A 20,039-nucleotide genomic window follows, 5' to 3' on the forward strand; every position below is an offset into this window, starting at 1 on the left:
TTTCTTTGAGGAATTTTCAAAATCACAAATTAAGTCCAGACATCATTAAATGGTAATATTCACCAAGTCATTATTATAAAAACAGGTTTGAAAATGATCTGCTCTTTTTACCACCTTTCCTCTAAGCAGCAGCAGGTCACAAAGCAGACTCCAGAGGACTAACTGTGCAGCTGGTGTACTGGGATCTGGGAATTTTGCACCTGTATCCTACAGATGCCTACAACCAATCCAACTTTCCAATATCTTCTTCCTGGTATCTATATCTATCCCTCAGTAATGATTTTCCCTAAGCAAGTATCAGAAAACGTAATGGCACAAAAGAAAGCAGCAGGATGAAGCTGAGTAAATAAGAACAAGTAAAATTGTCATTCTGTTTTTCTGACAGTTGTAGGTCTGCTGAGAAAAACTAGTTTTCAATATAGATGATACTGAGCCTCACTTTTCTGAGCAGAAAACTAAATTGACATTTCTTCATTTAACCATTAATATTACCAGGACTATCATTTTTACTTTTACCATGTTTTCCTAGGTACTTAAAGAAATAAAGTTCGTACCTACATAACGTTCCACATCCATCACAGAAAATGTAGGTGGAGGGAGCCTGAGTCCTAGATCATCTAATTTAGGGACCATAATAGGGACATCAAATCCATGTTTCTCCAGATATCTTTGTGTCAGCTGGCTGCCATGCATCTTTATAATTATTTCATCGGCACTAAGGAAAAACATAAGAATAAAAATGTCATTTTTATTGGTAAGGTCAGTTAAAAAAAATGCTGTAGTGATGGGTTAATTCATATACTGGATTATCTATATCAGTGGTTCTTAACCTATCATATCTCATTCTTCTTTTAATGACAAATGTTTTGTAAATCTTTTGCTATCCTAAACTAAAATTTATAGATAATGTAAGATACATAATTCAATACATACAATTAGAAATATATATAAAGTGGTCTAAATGCAAAAAGAAAAAACCAACCTAGTTTATAGTAAAATATGTACAAGATGAGTATCCCTAATCCAAAAATACAAACTCTAAAATGCTCCAAAATCCAAAATGTTTTGAGCATTGAAGAGTTCACTGAAGCATTTCAGATTTTCTGATTAGGGATGCTCAGCTGCTAAGTGTAATGCAAATATTCCAAAAAAAAAAAAAAAAATCTGAAATCGTTTCTGAAACACTTCTGTTCCTTAGCATTTTGGATAAGGGATACTCGACCTGTATTTTAGTATGTAAACTACACTAGAAGACATCATAAAATAATAGGATGCTTACAACTAGTTGTAATGAATGGTTAGATTTAACTTAAATAGTAACACCAGAAGCCACTTGATACAGGATGCGTAGAAATTTGGGAGAGCAAAAGGTAGAGTGTGCATTAGAATAAAAACTAGTCAGGCCAGGCACGGTGGCTCATGTCTGTAATTCCCAGCACTTTGGGAGGCTGAGGTGAGTGGATCACCTGAGGTCAGGAGTTTGAGACCAGCCTGACCAACATGGTGAAACCTCGTCTCTACTAAAAATACAAAAATTAGCTGGATGTGGTGGTGGGCATCTGTAATCCCAGCTACTTGGGAGGCTGAGGCAGGAGAATCGCTTGAACCTGGGAGACGGACGTTGCAGTGAGCCGAAATTGCGCCACTGCACTCCAGCCTGAGCGACAAGAGCAAAACTCCATCTCAAAAATAAATAAATAAAAAATAAAAAAGAAAAATGAGTCAGATTTTATCTGACTATAAAATTCTACACAACTATCTAAAGTCTAATGGAACATAGAACAATTAGTTCTTGTTCTGCATATTGAAAGATGACTAGCATCCCTGGTCCCCGCCCACTGAGACAAGTGTCCAAAATGCTCCCATTGACAACTACTGATTTAAATGACCCGTTACAACCAGTATTTAGTAAGTCTTTTTTTTTTTTTTTTTTGAGACAGAGTCTCGCTCTGTCGCCCAGGCTGGAGTGCAGTGGCGCGATCTCGGCTCACTGCAAGCTCCGCCTCCTGGGTTCAGGCCATTCTCCTGCCTCAGCCTCCCAAGTAGCTGGGACTACAGGCGCCCACCACCACACTTGGCTAATTTTTTTTTGTTTTTTGGTTTTTTTTTTAGTAGAGACAGGGTTTCACCACATTACCCAGGATGGTCTTGATCTCCCAACCTCATGATCCACCCACCTCGGCCTCCCAAAGTGCTGGGATTACAGGCGTGAGCCACTGCGCGGGGCCTAGTAAGTCTTAATACTAGGTAGTAACTTTAAGCCAAGAATGGCTGGATCTCCAGTTGCCCTCTCTGATGATCAACACGTTACAGACATTACATTAACATAAGTGTAGTCTGTCCCTTTGCCCACCACATCTCTTCCAATGGGGCATTCCAGTTTTTAGCTCCCAATTGCTCTACAGCTGCTATACATTCAAAATTAAGTGCAACACTTGCCTTAAAGGTTAAAACACAATAGTCTCCACTTATACAATCAGATCTTAACTATCTGATGTCATCTGCTGCCTAGGTAGCAAGAAGACAGGAGATGCTGGTTTTCTGAATTACTGGGCTCCGATCTTCCCATCCTCTCAGTAAGGCAAGGGCAAGCCTAAGGCCTAAGAAAATTGAGAGTCCTTTCCTAGGTAATCTTGTTCTTCTTCATTTGACTCACCTACTGAACTGGAGCTCTGTATTACCTCTTAGTTTCCCCAATAAGCATCCACAATTGTCCCTCCTTCCCCCAACCTCTGAGGATTAAGTAATTCCTTCAACTTCACTCTAAGGGGGAATTTTAAATCACTTGTATTCCCTGATCTCACATGTTTGGTGTTTTACTTCCCCTTCTGATCAAACATATATAATGACAAGTGTTTAAAATATAGGTACATTTTTTGCAAGAGGAAAATTTGGAGACAAACTAAACACACATGGGGATGCTTAAGCAAATTATGGCACCTATAGATTACTGCATACCTCACAGCATTTAGGGAGTGAGGCAAATCTATGCATAAATATGGAAGGATATCTATGAAACATAATAAGAGTAAAAAAGGCAAATTGTACAACACATGCATAACATAACCCCATTTTAAGATTATATATATCCATACATCCATATATATAAATGTTTTAATGTTTTTATGTAGAAAAGGGTCTCAAAAAACTTACACTAAGTCTTAAAATAGGGGAGGGGAAAGATAACTCATTCACTTTATTTTATACACTTCTGTGTTAATCATATCAAGTATGTGTAATTTAATAATTACTGCTATTCTACTATGGTTTGAAATGATGTAAAGCTTTATGGCATTAAAACCCAAAGACCCTGAACTAATGGTAATTACACTGTGGACATTTGTGATCATCTCTATAACCCATTCTCATCTGTGGTCACTGGCAGTAAAGTCACATAAATTATTAGGCCAGTGTTTTTAACATTACATTTTTGTGTCAGAAACCTATTTAGAAAAAAAAAGAAAGCTATAGCTCCTCTCCCTGAGAAATGGACACTCCCAACTGACACTAAATTATACATACCATTTTAGGGAGCTCACAAACCTCTCTTAGGCCCACCAACAGAAGCAGACTGAAAACTTTGGGCTTAGGTGACAAACCCATCAAGCATGAGCCAATAAAAAAGAAAACACGCAAACATTTCTCCTACAACTTGGAAACTGATAAAAAAGAATATTTGAGAATAGCATATTTAACACCACAAAAATCATGTGGAAACACTACATTTTAAATATGTGTTCTTTCTGTCTCTCAACAGACCTGAGGGAGCCAACAGTAGATACTTATCATTATATGTTTCTGTGTAAGGATTAAGGGGCAGGGGGCTAGAGAGGAATTCTAAAGACTGAGGAGAAATAGCAGGGGTTTTATCATTTCAGGATCTGAAATAATTCCATAATAAGCTGCATGTGATACTGTGATTTAAATTTAAATTGTGCTTCCCCTCTTTAACAAGCCTGACTATGATCTTGTGTAAAAGCCTATTAAGCATTATCACTTTAAATAGATGTCAGGCAGTGAGTAGGAAATGATCTAAATTAGCATGATTAAATGCTTTATAATGCTTTCCACTCTCTTTGAGCCAGACAACTCAAATATATTCCATTATTTTTTTAAAAATCAAAAAGCCCACCCCTGCAGTGGTTGTGTGTGCTTCTGGTGGACCTAGGGCAGAGATGCACATAAAAGCAATGGAGAAAAAGCAGAGTTGGGAAAACAAGAGAAGGTGAGGCAAAAGAAAAAAACAGGTAGCAGCTGCATATCAAAAGGAACCAAGTACTGGGAACAACTCCCTCAGATTAGTGTATTTCAAACTTTTTGGACTGTGGCCCACACTTAAATGTTTTTACAGGGTGACCCAGTGTGCATATACATGTAACAAAAGTTCCATGAAAATATGCTTACTTACTGCTATTACTTGGAATGTACTGATACTTTTCTATTTCATTAAGGAAGAAAAAAGGTGAAAAGCTGGCTGAGGACAATAATGGGTTGCAGCCTAAGTTTGAAAACATTGCCTTTATATAATGTCACTCTATGAGACGACATTCTTACATTCTTACATTTTCTTTTATCAGAGTAAGTTTCCATACCTTGGGAAGACTCGAGAGCGTAATTCCTTAATGAAAGTTCTAGTTCCAGCTTGCACTGGTTTGGAACCATCATCAATTTCTGTGTAGTCATGCCTGTGCCAGTTCCTCCTCTTTTTCACTGGATTTTTAAAAGATTAAAAAAAAAATGATTTTGGTAACTGGTGATACTATGTGCTTTCTAATCATTATAACTGACATAATCAGAAATAACAATTGTAAGTACATTAAAAACACTCAAGTTTTTAATGCATTTCCAGGCCTGAGAATTTTGCTTTAATGTAATGCTGCCATTACAGACAATTAACTGCGGATTTTTAAAACCTACTCTTTTTATTTCAAAACATATAAAATTAAAGCAAGGAATTCAAATCAGCAAATAGAGCTTTTTATAATGTCCACACTTACAGATACTATACAATTTCCAAATTATATACAATTATGATTTTCATCAGAACATTATGTCCTAATGATTATCAAGATAATCCAAATCGTCTTCTCAGGACAGGGCCTTTTATCTCACATTAGAAATCTATTCTAATAGCATCATTCCTTCCTCTTTCATGTGAAGACTTACTCCCTAAATAAGCACAGTTACACTGACATAAAGAAGAGCAGGTGACTGAGTCATAATTAAAGAAAGACGGGTAGGATGACAAATAACTTCATCATTCATTCCAATGCTAAGACCCTGTAATTCTACAGCTCTGGAAGGCTATGACCTTGGGTAGTCATAGCAATCGAAATCAGAAGATTTGGATTTGATTCCTAGTTCAGCCAACAGCTTTCTCTGCAATCCTGGGCAGATCACTTAACACCTATGGATCCAGATTCCTCAATGTAGGAATGAAGGGGTGGATTAAACTGCTAATTTTCAAACTGTGTGGAAGAACCCTTCACAAAGGGGAGATGGAGAAAAAGCCAAGGGATTATCTCTGGACCTCATTCCTCTTTCCAGCAGAGTGGCACTACCTACAGGTCTTGTGTGTTTTATCAATGCACAATTTCAGTTTTAAATCTGTTTTTTTTTTTTTTAAGCTTGAAAATTACTCTTAAGCCTAAAACCTCTATGATTCTGGAAAATGTACTGATGTCTGCAATTTATTTAGAAATGCATCCAAAAAAGTAAGATGGGTAGACAGTAGAATAGTTACATGGATAGACATGTGTTAGAGCATGTAATGAAAATGTTAATAGTAGAATCTAGATGATAAGGCTTATAGGTGCCTGCTGTAAAATTCTTCCAATTTTTCCTATATGTTTGAACATTTTCACAATATGTTTTGGGGAAAACAACTTTATGAGTCCAAGTTATTTTAAACCTTTCCCACCTTACAAAGATCACAGTAATACAACAACATTGGGTCCTCATGTGGATAAGAAGTCACAATAATTAACAGAGGTGGAAATCAGGCTTATTCAACTATCTAACAGTCTAAAACAAGATTCCCAAGTAACTTATGGCAGCCAAATCTTCAATATGGAAGAGGGTAAGTCCCATAAAAAAAAAAAAAACTCACAAAAATTTAGAATCACAAAGCAAACTTCCTAGGAAATTCCATTAAAACATCCTTTGCATGTTATTTTTCTCATTTAAAATCACTCCTAAATTTGAGTGTATTTCATTCCAGATTTTTTCTACTATATATAGATACATAACTCCAATTTTTTTTTTTTTTTGAGACAGAGTCTTGCCCTGTTGCCAGGCTGGAGTGCAGTGGCATCATCTTGGCTCATTGCAACCTCTGCCTCCCAGGTTCAAGCAATTCCCCTGCCTCAGCCTCCTGAGTAGCTGGGACTACAGGCATGTGCCACCACCTTTGGCTAATTTTTTGTATTTTAGTAGAGATGGGGTTTCACCATGTTGGCCAGGATGGTCTCGATCTCCTGACCTCGTGATCCGCCCACCTTGGCCTCCCAAAGTGCTGGGATTACAGGTGTGAGCCACCGCGCCCAGCCCATAACTCCATTTTATCTTCAACTGGGATCACAATGTTTATCCTGCTTATCTTTCTTATTATATAATGAGCATTTTCTCCTTATTAAATATTTAAAACAGACTACAATTTTAAGATGTAGATGTACCATATAATAATCATTTTTTGATTCTTAAGCACTTAGTTCATTCTGAATCTTTCTTCAAAGTTGAGATTCATGTTTGTATATATTAATGTTTCCCTGACTAATTCCTCAGAATAAATTCTAAGAAACGCTAGAAGATCAACATTTTTAAGATAATTGCTACATATTACAAAACTGCCTCCAAAAAAGTGGTACTAGTAACTTACTTTCCTTATTAGTATTATATAAGAAGCGTATTTCATACCCCTGGGTTAACAATGGGCATCAGTACTTAGAAGGAAAAAAAAAAAAGGCAGCCCATTTGATAGATAAAGTATGATATTGCATTTTTAAGTTTTATTTCTTTTTTAAGACAGGGTATCCCTCTGTCACCCAGGCTGGAGTACAGTGGTGCAATCACAGTTCGCTGCAGCCTCGAGCTCCTGGGCTCAAGCAACCCTCCTACCTCAGCAACCCCAGTAGTTAATTTTCATTTTTGCAGAAGAGATTAATCAGTGAAGTGCATCAGCTTTGGCATTAGACTGCTAGGGGCTCAAACTCCAGCTCTGCCAGATAGCTACATAAAAGGGCTAGCTAGATCATTTTTCTCATTTCTCACATGGCGTTGTTATAAATATCAAAGAAGATAACATAGGTCAAGTACTTACTTACCTACTATAGTGCCTACAATGTAATAAGCTGGCAATCACTATCATTTCCTTTTAAATGTGCTGACTTGGAGGAGGTTAACAGAAGGATACAATTGTCCTGTTGGGCCAATATGCTAACCATAAAATCAGCCACTGTGCAACAGCTGACTGAATTTCTTAAAGGAAGGAGGTCAGTGAAGGAATATTTTATAATGGTTAAAGGGAAAGGAGAAAATTTTGTGTTTGGATTGCATGTGCCTAAAGAAGACAGAGAATACATATTTAAGTTATTTGTGGGCTGTTTTTTGATACCTGCCCTCAAATAGAGTTCTTAATTCCCATTAAGAGGGTAAAGTCTAAATTCACCATATTAAGTAGTTATTATACTGGCTAAATGGTATCAACAATAAGGACTCCTGGGGAATCTCTGAAACCAACAGGAAACCCAGGTAGCAAGTAAGACAGGCTTAAGAGGCCAGGTGCAGTGGCTCACGCCTGTAATCTCAGCACTTTGAGAGGCCGAGGCGAGACCAGCCTGGCCAACATGGTGAAACTCCATCTTTAATAAAAATACAAAAATTAGCCAGGTGTGGTGGCACACACCTGTAATCCCAGCTACTCAGGAGGCTGAGGCAGGAGAATTGCTTGAACCTGTGAGGCGGAGGTTGCAGTGAGCCAAGACTGTGCCACTGCACTCCAGCCTGGGCGACAGCACAAGACTCCGTCTCAAAAAATAAAAAATAAATTTAAAAAAAGAGAGAGAAGCTCAATAGCAGAGGGAAAGGGATCAAAAGGGATTAACCAAGTTGGGGATAGAAGGTGAGGAGTAGGGAAGGTGAGTCTTAAATCAAGATAGAACAGATGACTGGATCTTGGGCGTTTTCCCTGTAAGTACTCCTCAGTTGGACGTCTGACCAGAAGATAGCCAATGCCTGGTCTTACGTTCTTCAGGGATGAGAAGCATAGGCAAGCTTCTCTCCGAAGCATAATTACTCAAAGTGAAGTCGTGATCCATTATGGATTGTGTAACCAATTTAGTGAGTATAACATGTTTTTTAAAAAATTAAATCATATAGAAAAAAATGGAGTGTATCACATTATTCTGCCTCATGGTAACTTACTTAGTATTTCACAGAAGTTAAACTCAAATTATTTCATTTTGGGACTATATACTCAAATTCTAAACTAAAACTGCTATAAATTTTAGTTAAGTCTCCCTTGAGATAACATCATATTATTTATTTACTTTCTACAAGAGTTACTCCCAGTCAACAATTATTTCAAGTTATATATCACATACTCACTGCTAGCCAGAGAAAGATCATTAAAAACATTTATGACAATAAACTAGTCAATTACACATGTAACAGTTCCACCAATTTGCTAACTTCAAGTTTTATGCTGTATACTTAACAAAAGGAATAGCCTCTATTTTAAAAGGAAATATTTTAATGTATTCAGGTAGCTTAAGTTTTTAAGTATCTTACAGAGACATTAGAAAAATTACTAATATTTCTAACAAAACAAATGAACAGTCAGTTGCAAGTCTCTTTTGAAAAAATATAATAGAACAAAATGTCTACTCTATTGGAAAAAAGTACTAGGAAAAAACCTGCATGTAAAATAAAGAGGTCATATAAGTTACCTGAAACCAACCCAAGTGTGTATATCAAGGTACGTTCAGGCAAAGGTTTTAAAATGACAAAGCCTATAGTTTTCCCTTTACTTTTGTGAATATAAAAATGCTAGTCTGCAGCCTAAAATGTCAAAATAAATAGTTATTACAGGCCAAGTGTGGTGGTTCATGCCTGTAATCACAGCACTTTTGGGAGTCTGACGCAGAGTTCGAGACCAGCCTGGGCAACAAAGTGAGACCTTGTCTTTACAAAACATCAAAAAATTTAACTGGGCGTAGTGAAGCATGCCTGTGGGTCCCAGCTACTCCAGAGGTTGAAGCAGGAGGCTCACTTAAGCCCAGGAGGTCAAGGCTACAGTGAGCTATGATAGCACCACTACACTCCAGCACGGGTGACAGAGCAAGACCCTGTCTCAAATTAAAAAAAAAAAAAAATTATAACATAATCCAAGACTTTTTCTCTCACATTTGCACAATAACAATATTTCAATGTATTCTTCTGAAGCATCTGTAAAAGATTCTGAAGCATCTGTAAAAAGCTGAAAAAAGATATCATTTTAGGTGTGATGCTGGTCCACTCCAAAAGACGCCTGAGGCTTCCCTGGCTTTGCTCTCCCTTCTTAGGAAGAAGAGTGTGGTCAGAAACCTGGTCTGGTGTGTCCTTGTATCTCTACTTCCTCGGATCTCAGGAAGGAGTTTCAGGCAGACAGGATGGCTGGGCAGGACTCCAGGACATACTCAATATAGCAACCAAATTCAGAAAATGTAAGTAATATTTTAGCTTATCAATGCTCTCATTTTCTCCTTAAAATATAAGGCATATGAGTGCATTAAAGTCTTACTCTGTATACTCTCCCAAAATACTACTAAAGATCTTCTATTTGTGAAGAGAGCAAAACAAGTCAAATCAGTTTCCAGAAACAGAAAAATTTTACTTTACCACACTTCTCAAATTGAAAGATATCAAACGATGTAGTTGAGTTTGGGGACTCTGCACTGGCAATTAAGACTGACAGTACATTTCCCCCCTTAATCTTTTGACTTAATGAAACAAAAACTACATCCTAAATACCTTGAGCAAAATCTTTCCCTACAGTTCTTGAAGGGTGTAATATAGCTAGCTCCTCAGAGTATCATTAAAGTATTACCATGTACATGGAAGTTTGAAATGTCAATTTTTCTCAAATGTCCATTTTTATTTAAGCATCCAGTACTTACTCAAGGAGGAACCATGTAAAACTGCACAGTTGGGACAGTGATACAGGTCAATGTCAACAGCATGATGTTCTTCTACTCCAACACAGCTAAGACAAAGAAAACCAAAATCAGTATGTAAGTAAGTTGAAAATCTTCGCCTAACTATAATACAGTGGTTGGAATTTAGCTGAAAATGTACAACCACCTCACCAACACATTTTTGTAGAGCACAGAAACACAAATAAAGATAGATTTTATTCTGTTCTCTACAAACTTGCTAAGTGAGTGTGAGGGAGAATATACTATACTCAAAGTAATTCTCTCCTAGCAGCAGTAGAGACATCAGAAATACTGCAATTATAAGCCATAAAATCCTCAACCATTATGTGAATGTCACCTGTTATAAAATGTCAATAAAATGAGTCAAAAGATAAATCATATTAAAATGTGAACAATGATAATACAATATGACAAAATTTGTGGGATGAAGCACTTGTAAACAGAAACATAAAGCTTTAAATGCATCTGCTAGAAAAAAAGGCTGAAATTAATGAGCTATGTATCTACCTCAAGAAGTTACAAAAAGAATAGACAAACCTTAAAAACAGAGATAGAAGGAAAAATAAAGAGCAGAAATCAATGACATAGAAAACATGTAATAAAGCATTGAAGACAAAAACTGATTCTTTGAAAAGATTAACAAAGCTGGCAAACCTCTAGCAAGGCCAAGATAAAAGAGAAAAGGCAGAACCCATTTTAGGAATGATCCTAAAGACATTAGATATAAATGAGGATATTATGAACAATTTTATGCTAAGAGATTTAAAATATTAGATATGGGCAAACCTGAGTCATGAGGAAATAGAGTGCCTGAATAGTCCTGAACGATCACTTAGTAATTTTAAAAATTGACCCACAAAGAAGATTCCAGGCCCAGATGACCTCACATGCAAGCTCCCTAACTCATTTAATGACAGCATAATCTTGGTACCAAAACTTGGAAAGAATTATAGGTCACCCTCATTTATGAGTAAAGATGCAAATATCAAGTTGGGTCTATCCCAGGAATACAAGGTGGTTTTTAACACTAAAAATCTTAAATCAGTGAAACTTACCACATTATTAGATTAAAAGAAAAACATCATGATCATTTAAAGAGATTCAGGACAAGTATTTGATAAAATTCAACATTTATGTATGATTAAAAAGTAAACAACAAAACCTCTTAGCAAGCTTAGAGCATACTTCCATAATCTGGAAAAGGGTACTTCTAAAACATCCTATGCAAATAACATGAAAGCAGTCACTCTGCAGTCACCCAGCAGGTGGGTGTGGTGGTTCATGCCCGTAATCCCAGCACTTTGGGAGGCTGAGGCGGGTGGATTACAAGATCAGGAGTTCAAGATCAGTCTGGCCAACATTGTGAAACCCCATCTCTACTAAAAATACAAAAATTAGCTGGGCACGATGGCAGGTGCCTGCAATCCCAACTACTTGGGAGGCTGAGGTAGGAGAATCGCTTGAACCCAGGCGGCAGAGGTTGCAGTAGGCAACAGAGTGAGACTTCATCTCAAAAAAAAAAAAAAAAAAAAAAAAAAAAAAAAAGAACATAGCAAGAATACCTGCTATTACTACTTCTGGTGAACACTGTGCTGGAGGATCGAACTGGTACAGTAAAATAAGGAAAAGAATTAAAAGGTATAGGAATTAGAAAAAAAGCTGTCATCTGCAAATGCTATGGTTACACATGCAGAAAATGCAACAGAATCTATAGAGAAATCATAAGAATCAAGAAAAAGATTGCTAAATATTAGTATATAAAAAAATTCTAGTTCCATAAACCAACAATATAAAGCTAAAAAGTGAAATAACATACCATGTACAACCGCATAAAAATGTCAAGTACACTGGAATAAATTTAACAAAAACTATGCAAGGCTTTTTTAGGGAAAAGTATAAACTATTATTGAGAGACTTTAAAGAAAACCTAAATAAAGGGAGATATACATCATGACCATGGGTTTGAGGTTCAATAATGTAAAGATATTAATTAATTCTCCTCAAAGTGATTTATAGATTCAATTTAATTCCAATCAAGATTGGCAGAACCTGACAAGCTGGTTCTAAAATTAATATGGAAATGTACAGGGTCAAGAATATGCAAAGTGTTCACAGAACACAAAAACAAAAACAAAACAAACCCCCCACCCTAAAACTCTACCAAGTATCAAGACTTATTTTAAGGCTCTAGGAATCAAGGCAATATGAAACAGATGCCAGTGCCCAAAACCAGATCCATGTAGATGTGTGCATTCATGTGTAACAGGAGGCACGGAAGAGCACACGGCAAGAATAAACTTTTCAACAGAAGGTCCTGGACACTTTTTATATAGCCTCTGTATCAATATCTTATATATATGTATCTTTTTATTTTAAAAAAGATATACTGGCCTGGCGGGGTGGCTTACATCTGTAATCCCAGCACTCTGGGAGGCCGAGGTGGGTGGATCACTTGAGGTCAGGAGTTTGAGACCAGTCTGGCAAACATGGTAAAACCCCACCTCTACTAAAAATACAAAAATTAGCCAAGCATGTTGGTGCATATCTGTAATCCCAGCTACTTGGGAGGCTGAGGCAGGAGAATCGCTTGAACCCAGGAGGTGGAGGTTGCAGTGAACCGAGATCACGCCATTGCACTCCGGCCTGGTAGATACAGTGAGACTCTGTCTCAAAAAAAAAAAAAAAAAAAAGATACATATCTTTGTTAAAATAAAAAGAAACATCTACATAAGATATTTATGTAAAATATATTTATATAAAATAGGCTTGATATTTTATATATCCATAAATGATATATATTTATATATAAAAAAGATATTTATGTATCTTTTTAAAGGAAGCAAAATGAATTATTTTGCTATCTCATAACATAAAAATTTATTCCAAAGTAGATGATAAACCTAAACACACATAAAACACGAAGTACAAAGGTTGTATAACATAATATAGAAAATATCTTTATGACTTTATGACAAGGATTCTCTTAATCAAAACACAAAAAGCACTGTCCACAAGGGGGAAAACTGGTAACTTCAGCCATATTAAAATAAACTCCTACTCATTAAACTATAAAGAGTGAAATGATAAGCCAGAGTAGCAGAAGACATTACAGTACAGGTGGCCACCAAAGGAATTACACCCAGAATATACTGAACTCCTACAAATCAATACAAAAAAAAAAAAAACCCAATAGAAAAATGAACAAAATACTTGGATAGGCACATCATAAAAGGAACTCTAAGTGGCTGAATCACACATAAAAAGGTGTACAACCTCATAAGTAACTGGGGGAAATATAAGTTAAAAGCACAATAAATACCACAACATACCCAACAGACCAGCTAAAACTAAAAAGCCTGATGATACCATGTGTTGAAGATGATGTAGAGCAACAGGAACTTTAAATTGATAGTCTGATACGGCCATTGTGGAAAACAATTTTGCACTAAAACTGAAGAATCATATATTCTATGATTATTCAATTACCAAGCAAATCCTCTTTTAGGTAAACACACCTTAAAGAAACTCAGGCACATGTGCACCAGGATACCTACCTACCTATACACAACCGCTTATAGAATCATTATTTGTGTAGTCTATAAATAGTAAAATGGATACAGTATATTCTCATAACAGAACTCTACATGGTAATGAAAATTAAAAAAAAAACTCATACAATAAATGAATGAATTCTACAAGTTAATGAAGGCGGGCGGATCACGAGGTCAGGAGATCGAGACCATCCTGGCTAACATGGTGAAACCCCATCTCTACTAAAAATACAAAAAATTAGCCAGGTGTGGTGGCGGGCACCTGTAGTCCCAGCTACTCGGAGGCTGAGGCAGGAGAATGGCATGAACTCGGGAGGCGGAGCTTGCAGTGAGCCGAGATGGTGCCACTGCACTCCAGCCTGGGTGACAGGGCAAGACCCCGTCTCAAAAAAAAAAAAAAAAAAAAGACATAAAAGAGTACATATGATATATTCTATGTACGCAGAAAATTCAAAACTAGGGAAAGCGAAGTATACTGTTTAGGGATAATAAAACTATCTTAAAAAAACAAGGAAGAGATGGATCTTGAAATGACGATGGTTTCCTCTGAGGACTGTCATCTGAAAAGGATGGCAGGTGGTGTCCTGGGGTTCTAGATGATTATTACATGGATGTATATTTTATAATTATTGATTAAACTGTAGATTTATGTTTTAGACACATTTCCTATTATTCCACAATTAAAATACTAAATAAAAATGCGCAACACAATTAATACACAATTAAAATACTAAATTTCACAATTAAAATTCTACCCACAACCATGTAAAAAATTAGGTAAACAAAAATCTTGAAATGTATTAATTTAATGATTAATAAACAAAATATCAAAAGCAATAAATCAGAGACCTCCGGATATGCAAAAACAAGCCTACTCTCACCTGAGAGAACTCCAGTACACTTGCTACTGTAAAGTCTTTAGAGTCTGAGTAGAGCTTGCTACAATCCCAAAAGGTCAAAACCAAAAGATGTCAACAAATAACATGACATTGCTGCTTGAATACTGAATCCACATAACTAAATCAAGCTATTACACTTTGCTTTTGAGTAGAACATAAGTTTACTTTATTTGTCCAATTTGGATTTACATCACTTTTCCCATAGAAAGCAAATGGTGAATATGCTAATTGTTTAAAAACTTATTTTTTAACTGAAAGATTATAAATTTCCAATTCAATACATAAGTGTTATACAAAATTGTATCTATCTTTACATACAATTCCCTTGGTCCATAGTTTCTTATAAGAAACTCAAAAAGGTTCCTGTAACCCAAAGAAAAGGTTAAGAATCACTGGATGGAGGATTCACACTTTCCGACTTCAAACTTACTCAGCAAAGCTATGGTAATCAAGACTGTGGTACTGGCATAAGGATAGACACACCGAATAGAACTGAGAGTCTAGAAATAAACTCTTAGATTTTTGGCAAGAGTGCCAAGATCATTCAAGGGGGAAAGAAGAGTCTGTTCTACAAATGGTATAAGACAACATACATACGCAGAAGAATGTGTTTGGACCTCTAACACACACCATATACAAAAATTAACTTGGATGATATACCTAAAGGTAAGAACCAACACTATAAACTCTTGAAATAAAGCATAAGAGTAAGTCTTCAAGGGTTCGGATCAGAATATGGTTTTTTAGATCTGACACCAAAAGCACACGGGACAAAAGAAAAAGTAGATAAACTGGTCTTCATACTACAGTCTAAGGGCTTCCATTTTTCTCAGCTAAGTTTAGTGTGAGACACTCAGCTGAGTATGGAAAAAGGTAGAGAGGTATGAGGAAAGGAAGTATAAAAGGGGTGATCCATAGAACGAAAGACTAAGAAACACAATAACATTGCTAGCTAGTGTTGAGAGTCCAAATCCACCTGAGGTTCCAGACAGACAATTCCAAACCTGATACAGTTTGGATGTCTGTCCCCACCACACACACACACGCACGCACACACACACACACACACACACCCCCTCATGCTGAAATGTAATCCACAATGTTGGAGGTGGAGCTCAGTGTGAATTGTTTGGGTCATAGGGGCAGACCCCTCAGGAATGTCTTGTGCTTAGGGATGGTCAGTGAGTTCTCCTGAGGTCTGGTTTAAAAATGTATAGCACCTCCCTCCCACTCCCTTGCACCTCTTCTCACCATGAGAGCACCTACTCCCCCTTCACCTTCTGCCATGATTGAAAGCTTCCTGAGGCCTCACCAGGAGCAGATGCCGGCACCACGCTTCCTGTATAGCCTATAGAACCATGAATCAATTAAACCTCTTCTCTATAAGTGACTCAGCCTCACGTATTTCTTTATAATGATGCAAAAACAGCCTAATACAAAACCATTTAAACAGCCTAATACAAAACCATTCCTATGTATTTATGTGATTTTTTTTCAACAATGTTCACCCATGTGGTGCAGACCCAGAGTAGGAAATTGGATTCATCCAGAGTTGGGGTTTTTGTAGGTAATGACCAGAAAAGGAGTTCCTGATATTTACAAGGGAATTAAAGGATGACCCATGAAATGCAAGCAGTCAAAAAAGATGTGAAGACAGAAGGTAATGAGAAAATGGTGAGATAATCTGAGGGGTCTCAATGGCTCCCAGCACTGAGTCCGTGGAACGCCTTGAGCAATTGACCTATAAGGAGGCGAGATTATGCCCACAGAGTAGAATGTTCAGAATCTGACATTTCCAAGGTAGCATCATCTGTAACAGTGATAAGATCCAAGTGTGGAAACAGTGTGTGGCTAAAGGGCAACAAAAAGATCAGTGCAGATAAGTGAAAAGATGCATGAGAGCTATCTCTGCATTCAATAAAACAAGTTTAAAACCAAACTTCCCTGATTTTAAATGCAAGGTTCATTAAGTGTCAAAAGAAATAGGTGCCGTACTCCCACCAAAACAGAAACTCAATGTTAACAGATGCCAAGTTGGCACTTTTTCTATAGAAACCCCTGGTTTGTCTTGTCTCACCTTGACCATGGCCACATTCCTCATTCCCAAGAAGTGATTGTGACACCAAAAGAATTGAGAAAAAAATGTTAGATGTGTCCCGAAAAACCTAAACCAGCATATCATAAACTCTCCATGAACATCTAAGATACATAAATCAGAATGACTCCCATGAGGGTTAGGGAAAAAAGGGGAGAAAGGGACATTTCAATGAGTTAAGAACACCTTGGGCTGAACATGACTATTAATCTTCAATGATGCATGAGTTCTTCTCTCTAGTGTCTACTTGTCACCCCACCTCACCCCATATAATCTGTTTTATGAAATGTCAGTGAAGGCTTCAGGTTTGGGCCAGTTCTAATCAACTGGTAAAACATTTATAGCTACATTTATTTTGAAATTTCAACACAACAGTAAATTCGATATATCAATAAAAACAGGAAATCTGATAAACTAGTAAATCTGAAAAACAGTCCATTTAAATTAACCATACAAAATACAATTTTAAAAAATAAAATTAAACACAAAAAGTTAACGTTCCTAAACCAAGAATTATCTCAGGCCTTTCAAAGGAACCAAAAGGAACTACTGCCTACACTTCCATTTCTCTCTCAGAGGGAGGCATAACTTCTCCCTACTCTCTTTATCACCCACTCCATCCTTCACTCACTGCCTCCCTACTAAAAACTTGCTAAAATCATGACAGATATGTTAAGAGTAAGTGCAGTAGGACACACAAAGCACACAACTCTGAAAGCAAATTTTCTAAGGATCACTTTCAAACCTGGCACATAACCTTCTTTAGCCTCTTCCACTCCATTTATTTCTCTTGTAAAACTTTCCTTCATATACAGACTGTGACACTTTTTCCTAACAGCAAAATGTTTAGCTTATTAGACCACTTTGTGTGTGAGGGCACAAGGGAGGTGTTTTCCTGCAGGGTGACAATCTGACCTTTGCTGAATAGCTTCCATCTATAGAACAGTCTCACTGCCATTTGGTGAGTGGGGCAGTGACAACTTTAGCACTTTCCATTGTCTTAATCTTCTGAAATTGTTGCTTAGCTGGCATTTTTTTCTGACACTTGATGAGAACTGAATTGAATTAATGACTAACCGAAATTCCCTAGGATCAGCCAAACATTCTCTTTTCCTCTCGGATAATACTCTCATTTATATTCTCTACTCTTGGTGTTAGAAGAGTGGGTGGCCAAATTCTTTCAGATCTTACTGTCAGTGGACTTCATTAGATATTCCTCTTGCCTCAGATACTCTCCCCATTCTTCACCGAACAATCTTATACACTACCTAGTCTTCAAAGCCCCAAATTCCTCCTCCTTGATGATACCTCACTTGATCACACCACAGAAAGTCCTTCGACATTTTACTGATACACATTTCCTATCAAAAGGGTAGGAAAATAAAACACATTTCCACTGATTTATGGTCTAACATTGTTTAATACTGAGCAATTTTTATATCCTATTCCCTGAACTGAGCTCCTTAAGATTTATCTCTCAATACCAAGTACAAGATGATCACAGTAAATTTTTGTTGACTATTAACTGTGCTGCAAATTTACTTTAAAACCAATATATTGTGGCAAAGTTTTTTTAAATTCTATTCGGTTTGAATTTTTTAAAGAATTTTCTTAAAATTCTTAACAGTTGGTAAAAAGGGAATGATCTTTCAACATGTAAAGTACAACTTTTATCTTTCCTTAGACAGTAGAAGGCTGTGGTAATGAGATTTATACATCGGAAATTTTGCTTCAAGTTTTCACCTATGTATCAGAAATTCACCTTCTCATCCAAAGCACCTAACTACTCATTTTCTTCACTGTGACATGTGACATAATCAGAGGACAGAGTCATTGTGTACCCCTAAAGTCCCACACTAACAGGAGGATGGGGAGTGGCCTTTGAGGTGAATTAACTCCAGGAATACAGAGGGTAGCTGACAGCTTGCTCTGCATGTTTCCTTTCCTATCTTGATTCTGGGGTCAGTTTAGGTCTAGAGACAGCTATAGGAGAGGCAAGGTCTCCTCAGTCTACTACTTCCATGACACCAGATAAACACATATCAACTGGCTTCAATGGGATGCACAGATTGCAGAATTAGAAAGACTTGATTTGATTTCCAGCTCGACTTGTTCTGACTTGGAGCAAGTTTCTCAATCTGCCTGAGGAGCAGGCGTTGCCCTGGGATTAAGCAGGACAATGTATGTCAGTATGTAAAGCATGGGACTAAGCCTATAGTAAGCCATGGCACAGTAAACATACTAAGTCACAAACAGCAGCTATTAATATTATTATCATGGCTCTACCAGGTTCCAGTCAGCCAACACTGCCCTAATCAACAGCTTATTAGCTATGAGGTTTGAGCCCAAATAGGAACTAGGCTTTTATGATTGGGCTTAATATTTTTTTCTTCAATAATGTCTCTTCAGAGCACACACCAGGCACTCAAATGGCTATGCTTCAAGAAAAAAAAAAAAAAGAGAATTTGTTTTCCATTTTTAATTAATTTTAGATGGTGGAGTTGAGAAAAATCTCTCTCTCTAGAGTCAGTCTGCCTGTGTTAGAATCCCAGCTACCCCACTTAGTAAGCTGTGTGACTTCGGGTAACTTACTTTACCTGTTTTTGTTTTGTTTTGTTTTTTGTTTTTTTTTTTGGTCTCCTCATCTGTAAAGATGGGAAATAGTAACAGTAAACTCCCTCAAAGGATTTTTAAGAAAATTAATATACATAAAATGCTTAGAATGAAACTATAGAACAATGGTTTTGTTGTCCAAAAATCTTATGTTGCTAGCCAGTAAAAATAAAGCTTATTAATTGGCTTAATAAGTTGACATTCTTACTAAAAATACTAGGATGCCAATAGGCATTTTCACTTTTAAATTGTTAATAGTTTTATACAATGTTTTAACCCTGAGATATATCATTTTATTACCAGATATCAGCTAAGGTAAAAATTTATAATTTGTATGAATTATTTCCAGTGAAAAATCAAACTGGTAATGTATGATTAAATTTGTGGCCCAGAAAAACCCAACTTCTATTATTTTCTTGCTGACATAAAACTGTTTTCACAAAATTAAACGCTTTCTTCATAAATTGAATATGGCATGTTTCCACTTTTGTGAAGATTATATAATTGACACATTAAAGCTGTTTAGTGGCATACTATATGCTTAAGGGGTCTGAACTAAATGCATACTCTGAACCAAATTCCTTTGGTTCACAATAATCTCTTAAGGTTCACTTATGGTTCACTTTTCCTACCTCCAACAGCAGGGCTCATGCTTCCAACTGTCCCAGGGCTTCCAGAGTTATTTCCA

The 20,039-nt window shown here is 36.8% G+C and overlaps 1 protein-coding gene across 1 annotated transcript in view; it reads right to left on the minus strand.

The window, feature by feature from the left end:
- The window catches only part of KDM7A (lysine demethylase 7A), a 101,874-nt gene that overhangs the window by 45,488 nt on the left and 36,347 nt on the right, over positions 1–20,039 (minus strand). Inside the window, exons 2-4 of the mRNA XM_030826091.1 lie at positions 10,155–10,240; positions 4,593–4,710; positions 555–715 (exon numbers count right to left, since the gene is read on the minus strand). Of these exons, the coding sequence (XP_030681951.1) occupies positions 555–715; positions 4,593–4,710; positions 10,155–10,240 (365 nt within the window). The remainder of the gene's footprint in view (positions 1–554; positions 716–4,592; positions 4,711–10,154; positions 10,241–20,039) is intronic.

Source organism: Nomascus leucogenys, chromosome 13 (assembly GCF_006542625.1).
Source record: "Nomascus leucogenys isolate Asia chromosome 13, Asia_NLE_v1, whole genome shotgun sequence".
NCBI classification, from domain to species: Eukaryota; Metazoa; Chordata; class Mammalia; order Primates; family Hylobatidae; genus Nomascus; species Nomascus leucogenys.